General features: G+C 48.4%; 1 protein-coding gene across 2 annotated transcripts in view; it reads left to right on the top strand.

Annotated features, from left to right (window-relative positions):
• HNF4A (hepatocyte nuclear factor 4, alpha) overlaps nt 1-4,806 on the top strand; it is a 16,681-nt gene extending 11,875 nt beyond the window's left edge. Inside the window, exons 6-10 of one of the 2 annotated variants that reach the window (XM_010015206.1) lie at nt 1,594-1,681; nt 2,202-2,357; nt 2,640-2,876; nt 3,534-3,656; nt 4,302-4,806. In XM_010015206.1, the coding sequence (XP_010013508.1) occupies nt 1,594-1,681; nt 2,202-2,357; nt 2,640-2,876; nt 3,534-3,656; nt 4,302-4,444 (747 nt within the window). In that variant the 3' untranslated portion in view covers nt 4,445-4,806. Of the gene's footprint in view, nt 1-1,593; nt 1,682-2,201; nt 2,358-2,639; nt 2,877-3,533; nt 3,683-4,297 lie in introns of both variants that reach the window. The other variant, XM_010015205.1, reaches the window with a different exon arrangement.
• Nucleotides 4,807-9,264: the final 4,458 nt, after the last annotated feature.

Consider the following 9,264-nt stretch of genomic DNA (forward strand, 5'->3'; position numbering starts at 1 on the left):
CAAAACCAAGTGCAAGCAGCTGTCCAAGGGACATAAAAGCCAGTCAAGACATGTCCAGTGGGAACATTTAATGTTAGGAAATGCGGTTACCTTGCCACTAAAATGTTGCCTGAGAATGAATCATCACAGCCAACATTTTTATAGGAAAAGTCATACCCAACCCTTCATTCTTCCTCTGTACCAAAATCTCAAAGTACTGGATTTGGTGAGGCAAAGCTTACTTATTTTGAAGTTAAAATACTACTTTGTTGTGTTACAACTCTTATATTTATCATAGTTCACAACAGAGTGATGTATTTTAGGTTGATCACTGTAAGCATAAATGAGGTGGCTTTGCCTTGCTGAAGTAATTGATTTTAACCCCACTCAAACAAGCAAATTTTATGGAAACATAATCTCGACTTTGTATTAGGCAGTTAATTTCTATGGGAGGGCTTTGCTCTCCCTTGGGACTTGAAGTTTTTCCATCCTTCTCCCAGCTTAGTTTTGTGCAGCTCTGTTAACTACAAGGAGCTTGGCTAACATATCCACCCATGTTTGAATAGTGATAGAGAGAGACTAGATGTTGGCATATAGATAAAGGTTTCCCACTATCATGTGTGCGTAGCCTTTTTGCAAGGACCTCCACACTGTTTATTTTGCATAACTTTTTTCACCCTCTGCAAAAAATAAATATCCCTCTCTCAGACACGAGCATCTTTTCTAACCAGAGCTCTATTCCATGGGTGACACATTCTCCTGGCCATTTCTGGTAGGGTAAGACTTCCCTTGGCTTTGTCAGATGCTAAGGGATAACACCCCAGAGAAGGGGACCATTCCCATCAGGACATACTTCTCAGAGTCTCTCCATTAATGTTTAATGATTGTTTTCACCAGCAGAGGCTCCTGGCTGGACATTAAGAAGCCTCCGTGTCAGGCTGTCCAATCGTTAACTTCTCTTTCTGCCTAAATCTCTGAAATTTTTAACTGAAGGAGGGCAAAAGATTCAGAACATTCTCAGGAGCTGCTGGAGGGTGTAAAATGAAACACTTCAATCATTAACGTCAGGGCAGAAAAACATCCCTTTGGCTTCCAAATGCCCATTGCTGTGGCGGGAATGAATGGCCAGAGAGTGACCCCACCAGCTGGGCAGATGTGAGTCCCCATGAGCGAGATTCCAGTGGAAGACGGGCAGGGTCCAGAGGGACAGCACCTGTCCACAGCAGTGGATTGTACTTGTCCCCACTTCCCAGGCTGGAGCACCATCCCCAGTGCTGTACTCAGGAGGACTTGCTTTGTCTGCAGACAGCCCACTGTGAACATGTCCCACTGCTGGCATGAGGTCCTGCGACAGCGTAACATGGGACTTGCTCATGACATGTGTCATGAATATGGGATGTTTCAGGTGCCCCTGGTCCTGGTGGATTTAGAGCTGTTAATGCACAGGACTAAACCGTTGTTTGATCTCTTTGACTGACTGGAGAGGGGCTCTCACTCCCCATCCTTGAGTGCAATACAGGAATGCTGGGCTTTCTGTCTTACTTACATGGAATCACAGCCTTGCTGTGATTTGGGTCTCTGCATCACCCAAATAACTTTTCCCTGCCCTTGCAGGTAGCTCTGCTGCGAGCACATGCAGGGGAACATCTGTTACTGGGAGCTGCCAAGAGGTCCATGGTGTTCAAGGATGTCTTGCTGCTAGGTAAAGAGCATTTTTCTGCACCCAGCCCATCTGCTTCTGTGAAGCTTCCCTGCTGGGTGAAGGAAAGGGTGGTTCAGTGTCTGCGGACATCTTTTTTGCAGGGTGGTGTCTTGAGCTCCTTTGTATTTTAGTGAGCCTAACACAACCTTTGGGTGCAGCTAGGTCTGGCTGATGTTCACATCAAGGCCATGACACATGGCAAAGTTTGAGAACTATGAACATTCACATTGCCACCACAAGGTCTGTGTAAGCAGGCTGTGGTGTGACTGAGGAAAAGGCTCTTGCTCCCTGGTCAGCTTTTGCTCGCTTGAGTGACTCCTGTGTAAGGAGAGGCTGCTCTGGCAACACAGATCAGCATTGTTGGTGGGCTGAGCCAGGGAAGGGACAGAAGGAGGAACCTCTTAAGTCCTCCACCCTCAAAATTATCCCGGCGGTGGTTGCCTGGGTTTTGAACTCCTTACCACTCTTGGTAAGTCTTGGGTAATGCCAAGGTGATGGTCTCTGTGCTGCTTGTCTAAAGGAAATGACCACATCATCCCACGGAACTGCCCCGAGCTGGTGGAGGTGAACCGCGTGGCCATTCGCATCCTGGACGAGCTGGTCCTCCCCTTCCAGGAGCTGCAGATAGATGATAATGAATATGCCTGCTTGAAAGCCATCATCTTCTTCGACCCAGGTATGCTCCAGCTTGGTGAGGGCTACCATCAGAGGGGACTAGTCTGGGTTATGCCAACTAATACCCATCCTGAATTGTCAAAATGCTGCCTGATCTCCTCTCTGGGCCAAACTGTTCTTAGAGGGAGGGGAGAAGTCATCCTAAGAAGGGAAAAAACATCCCTTAGAGATGATAAGAGAATCAGAGACAGCTCCCTCCAGCCTGCGCCCAGACTGCATGCGGTTACTGAAGGGCAGCTCCTAGGGAAGCAGTCTGGATAATCAGTTCTATGGGTTGTTTCAGATGCCAAAGGACTGAGCGACCCCTCCAAGATCAAGCGGATGCGGTATCAGGTGCAGGTCAGCCTGGAGGACTACATCAATGACCGGCAGTACGACTCACGGGGCCGCTTTGGGGAGCTACTGCTGCTGCTGCCTGTGCTGCAGAGCATCACCTGGCAGATGATAGAGCAGATCCAGTTTGTCAAGCTCTTCGGCATGGCTAAGATTGACAACCTGCTGCAAGAGATGCTGCTGGGAGGTGAGTACTTGAGGGTCCTCTCAGTGTTCCCTGACCACCGTCCCCTTGAGACCACCATAGGCATTCTCTCCTACATGAAAAAGGTGAAGACAGCCTGTGTGCAGGTCAGCCCTTGACTCACAGAAAATCATCTCTCCTTAGCACTGGCAGTGCTAAAAAGAGTCCTCCATTTCTGCTCACCTAAAGAGATGCATTAGCTGTGCATCTATTTAGAAAGAGACATCCTCAGCCCTCTTCATGTAGACAAGCTTTGCTATGCAACCTCCAAACTCCTACCAGCCATTGTGCTAACCCTCCTCTGTGTCAGAAGGGAGTCATCAAAACACAAAGGTGTGAAAGCTCAGGTTGAAAGCGTGTCCCACATTTTCTAGTGGGAGGCATCCAGTGGGACAAAACAAAACGAAGAGTTGCCACTGTGCTATTCTTTACCTGGAGGAGTGACTCAGGAGGAGAGGAATATAATCCTGTATAAGGAAATGCAGGCAGCAGGCAGGGGTTAGTGAGGTTGTTTCCTCATCCATGGAGCAAAATGAGAAGGGTGTGCTCCAATCACATGTGCACAAGCTGATCATGCACAAAGCCTTGGACATTTTGGTGCAGTGGGTCTGCCCAACTGAATTGTCTCCTTCTACTATTGTGGCAACTAATGTCTTTTAGGCTCATCAAGTGAAACGCCGCATGCTCACCACCCCCTGCACCCTCATCTGATCCAGGAGAACCTGGGAACAAACGTCATTGTGGCCAACACAATGCCTCCTCAGATGCACAACGGGCAGATGTGTGAGTATCACCAGAGAGATGGAGAGCGCCCAGGAGAAACTGAGCTTTCAAACATGCCTTGAAAGTAGTTTCTACCTCACAAGGAGATTTCCATGCAAGACAGACCCTCTGATAATAAGTCTGTGAGAAATTCCTATGCAGAAAGGAGGGAAAGACAAACAGAGAGGTGGGTTACATTAGATTAGATTAGTCTAGATTGATTCAACAAGATGTTGCCTGGCAGACTGTAACTTTTACATAGCCCTTAAGGGATGAATGATCCCACCCAGTGCCTACTGAAATCAGTGGAAAGGCTCCCTTGAATGGTGCAGACACACCTCACTTCACCCACCACACAGGGCCACCACATGGGGCCACCACTTGGGAATTCGGGTTGAGATGGCCTCAGCTGACCAAAACAATAGCCAGTACAAGTCAAAATGCCAGCAACTCACCTCATTTGATGCTCATGATTGTGGTTCTTCAAGAGAACCTAACCGTGCCTGTGCATCTGGGCTGCCTCGCAGCCAACACATGAGCTATTAGGAGCTATGGTTTTGCTACAGAGCTTCTGCCTTGCTTACACTGAACCTCACATGGCTGAGGACAGATCCCAGTGCTGGCAGATCCAGGAGGCCTTCTTCTATTCTGTTTCTCTCTCTGCAGCTACCCCAGAAACTCCACAGCCCTCTCCACCTGCGGGCTCAGGACCAGAGCAATACAAGCTGCTGCCTGGAGCCATTGCAACCGTGGCAAAACAGCCCACCTCCATCCCACAACCTGCCATCACGAAACAGGAGGTCATCTAGCAACCTGCACACCAGCTGGCCTCATTCAGAAGACCGTGTGGGAGAACAGCCCAAACTGCCTCTGTCACTGTGAAAAGAGAAGCCGTCCAGAGTCCCTTGGGCACAAACACACGGACTTGCTCTTGGACTAGTCCACCACCACCAAAAGCTGTCTTCCTGCAGCTACAGACAAGCACGTGCCATGGGCAGCCCTGAGTCCCAGAACTAAGGCTGAAGCCTTATTGAAACCCTCAGTCCTTGTGAGAAGGGCCAGATTTCTGCCTCCCTCTGTGGGGAGGTTGCAGTGACTGGGGGCTGTTCCCCCACTGCCACCTCTCAGCATTGGTTCAGCACACATCAGACCCAGTGAACAAGCAATTCTCTGTGCTGTGTGAATGGAGGGCTTCCCTCCCGCAGCCATGCCAGCTCCGCAGCCAGTCCCCAGTTCAGCCAAACTTTGTGGAGATGGCAGCTCCCCCAGGAGCATTGTACCAGGCGAACCACATGGGTTTTGTCCAGGCAGCACTGCCAGAACTGCTCCTCAGCCTTGGCTAGTCCCAGGTCTTTGCATGGTGTCACCACCCTTCAGCACACTAATCCCCCCAAACCAGCCTGGTCTAACACATCTTTGCAGCTGATACTGGGGCAAAGTCTGGCCCATGAGGATTCTCCACTGTTTGGATCCTTCTGTCTTTTGCAGTGTTTTGTTATTTCCGTGCCATGACCACCCTCCCAACCACAAAGCTCAGAGAGGCAACCACTGCCAAACCCTTCCCTTACACCACTTATTGCCTCCTCTCTACCTGGACTGGGAAGTTTGGGGACCACGGGGTTCAGGAGATTGGGATGGGATGGGAATGGGATGGGGTCACCCCCGTTCAGGCTGGCAGTGGGCAGCAGTGCCCAAAACATCACTGGCACCACTACTGCTTCTCAGAAGTCAGAAAACCACTGGATGCCTATTTGGAAGGAAGCCAGAGGAAGGATGTATAAAGGGGAGATGCCTGTGAGGGTGAGAAGAGCCTGAGCCTCACAAACGGGACCAACATCTTGGGCTGCTCAAGTGCTGGGAGCACTGTGGCTAGGATCTCAGTTCAGACCCAGCTTTAATGATATTATATGCCATATAATCTACTTGTTTAATCCAGTGCCACTCCTTCAGTTTAGAGCGAGTGGCTGATAACAGATTTATAGTTCTTCATAACATGATAAGAACTCATTATGGCTCCTTCAGACCTTAGGGGATTTGAGGGCAGCAACTTCAAGCCCACAATGCTTCAAGTCCTGCAGAGAACAACAGAGGCCAAGGAAATACCCTGTGTCGTCCAAGCCCCTTGGGTTTGCCCCAGCCTTGGCTCTGCACCCACCCGCCACAGTCCCTGTTTCTCTTGCCTGCCTGTGCCAAAACCCCACAGATCCGACCTTTGGTTTACAGCTGCATCCAGGAAAGGAGCTTGTCCCTCTGGGAATGGCTGGAGCTCACAGAGCCCTGCATGGCTTCAGCCCTGAGTCACCTTTGGCAGCGCAAGGCAACAGCAGCTCTAACCAATCATGAACTACGTGTGTGTGGTGCTGGCCTTGGGGAAGATGGAGTTAGTGGAACCATGGCTGTGGAGAGGTCCCTGGCAGGGAGGGACGTGAGCAGCCCAGCCAGAGGAGCTGCACATCTGCCCCTTGATTTCCAATGCAAAAATGAAACACCTCGCCCTGTGCTGACGGTGTCACAAGTATTGTACTGTCTCTCCGTGGTGGCATCAGACCAAGTAATTTATTGCAATGATGAATCCAATCATTTCCTGTAAATTATTCTGTAAATCACATTGATTATTTATAATTGGGAGATTAAATGCAAAAAAAAAACCACCCCATAATAACCAGGCTGTCTTTTCCAACTGCAGCAACCCTTTTTCCTGTATGTAGACATACTTTGTGGGGAATTCTTTCTGGTCTGCTTGCACCAAGCATTCCTCAATATTGTACATTAATTTTTGCTGGTTACTGCCTTCCAATGGAAACAGAGGAATATTTCTTCACTAGAGTTTGTATTCATAAAAAAAAAAGAGAAGAAATAAATGCAAAAATGTTTTCTAACTTTCCCCAGACAGATGGATTTCTTTCTTCTGGGAGGATTTGTTTTAAACCAAGGGGCTCACCTCCCTGTTGGTCTGAGCACAAAGCGTATGGGTATTGAGGAAAAAGCCCAAGCAAGTATTTGATGCTGTCGACAGCTGTCACTGTTTCCTGGCAAGACTAATGTCAGCTGGTGTCTGTCCTGAAGGCACATATTTTGGCATCATAAGATTGAATGGTAATCCCAATTTTCATTAAAAGAAAAACAAACATAAACAATAAACATTTGATTTCATGGTTCCAGGGAACTTAAAAACTTGAAGCAACCACACTATGAAAGCCAAGCAAAGGAAGCCAAGATATGTTATGAACATGTTGAAGATGAAGTCCCTCGTCTATTCCAAATGTAATTTCTGAGCATTTTGGGTGATGATTCTGCTTTGGTTCAAATACAGCCATCCTGCTGCTGGCAGCAGCTACAGACAAAAGCACACTGAACATACAGAGCACAATAAGACAATAAAGCAAAATAAACTGACAATTAAATGATCAGAGCCCCAAAGCCATCACTAAATGCCTGCACAAGGTCAGCAAAGGCAGTCACAGGACACGCGTTATCTCAGCACACACACAGCCACTGCGTGGTTAGTCCAGTCAAGAGAAGGAAATGGAGTTAGTTCCTTCTCTTTAATGTGGGATAAAAACCAGGGCTCCTCTGCCTGCCACCAGAACCCTGTCAACATGGTTGGTTTTACCTGGGTATATGCCCTACAACTGCATACATGTAATATCAAACCTTTGAAACAATAAATTCTCCTGGATTCCTTCCCATGAACTGCTCTATCAAGGCTGCCCTTTACCTGGTTAATCTTAAATCAGTGCAGTCAGTCCCTACAGAAGGTTTCTTATTGCTAGATTCAGCTCGCTTGGAATAAAACCCACAAACTGTCCCAGAGACATCCTTGTCCTTAAGTGGCATCCTTGATCCCGACCCTCACGTCTTTTGTCACTCCATCCTGGAATCACCCTGAGACACTGGTCTTGCCACTTGGGGGCTGTGTTTTATCCTGCTGGGCTCCCTGGAGTCCACAGGCAATGTCCCATGTCAGAGGATATGGCTGCTGTAAGGACAGCCTTGAAGACACAACTTCTTTATGTTGGTTTTGGACATGACAGCTTTTTCCTGTCCTCTTCTGTTCTTGCAACCTAGACTAAGGATGATTTCCTGGAGAGCAGCATCTCCAGCTGTGAAATCTTTTCATGATGTCCAAGCAAATATCTGTGAAAGTGATATTTTTAGGTCCTCTGGCTACTGTGAAATGCATTCTTTCCATATTCCTTATATAACCTTCATCTGAAGCAGCCAACAGGCTTTGGAGTCTTTTCTACAGCTTTCATATCTCAGTGGAAGAGAAAAATAAAGAATGGCAAATGAGTTTTATGGCCTGCATATCATCTCTGACAAAGGCAACTATTGCTGCTATTAAACTTGCAAGCGCACACAGAGGCACAGATAGTCATGAACAACAAGAGGCAGCAGGGACGGCTCAGCAACGTGGCACTGCTGAGCCAGGCAATTCTGTGTGCCAGGCTGGCCAGTTCCCTCAAGGCTGAGTGCAAATATCACCAACCAATTGGGGAGTTCAGGCCACACACTGCACAACTCCCTTCCATTCAGAGAGCCTGGAGGTGGAAGGGTAAGGTGTGGGTATGTTTAAAATCCCTCTCCCCATTCCTAATCAAGGTGTGACCCTGATAATCATAAACACACCTAGCACCTGAAAAATTGCCAGCCAGGCCAATAAAAATGGCAATATAGTGTCAGCTTCGTTAAGTGTGGAGTGAGCAGGAGAGCTTGGCACAAACAAGTTTGCAGTCACGTCCTTCAGTTTAGTGTCCTGTGGAAAGAGAGAAGAGGCTGCTGGGGTCAACAGAGTGCTCCCAGTTCAAGGCCTGGACCACTGGGCTCTGTAGAATGCCTCCATTCCAGTCCCTCACACCTGGCAGCTCTGCCTGGCTGGGACCTGCACTCCACTGTGACCCCCCTATCTCAGAAGAGTCCTGAGGCTGAGGGACCCCACACCAGACAACTGTGGTCTGGGGGAGCTGTTGTGATTCCCTCCCTCCTCCCAGAAACTGTTATGGGTGTGATACACAGCGCAAGAGCTGCCTGAGGGACATGCCTGGATAGACACCCACAGCAGAAAGCACTGTGAGCCGGACAGGAATTCCTCACTGTAGCTGCCAAGCCAGGCATTAGCACTGGCTGGAACATAACGTGTTCCCCCTCACTGACCAGGAAAATCATTACAATGAAGTAACTCAATAATACACTTCTCTGTCCCTCTCCGGGACTCCCCAGAACCTCACTGTGCCTTAAAAACACCCATTAATTAATCCTGTGGATGGGTTACTATTACCATGAACCACTGACATGGAGCATACTGGTTCATGCATATCCTAGGATCCACTCAGAGCTGATTTGCAGAGGATACAAAGCCTTATAGGTCCACCTAAGTAGAAATGGAGGTCCCCAGCTCATGCACCAGCTAAAATGGGAAGCAACTGAGAAAAATGAGGCAGAAGCAGCAAAGAGAAACCTCAGTGTCAGACCCAGAATCCCTGACTCTGGACTACAGCACATCTGAACACAGACAAAGGACAGCCATTTGGATCCTCACTCTGGGTGGGTTTTAGTCCTCTCTTAAAATTACCTTAAGGTGTGAGATTAAAGCGGCATCTTCTCACCTGGGAGAGCACACCAGAGACCT

The sequence above is a fragment of the Nestor notabilis genome, unplaced genomic scaffold, assembly GCF_000696875.1.
Source record: "Nestor notabilis isolate BGI_N333 unplaced genomic scaffold, ASM69687v1 scaffold16845, whole genome shotgun sequence".
NCBI lineage: Eukaryota > Metazoa > Chordata > Aves > Psittaciformes > Psittacidae > Nestor > Nestor notabilis.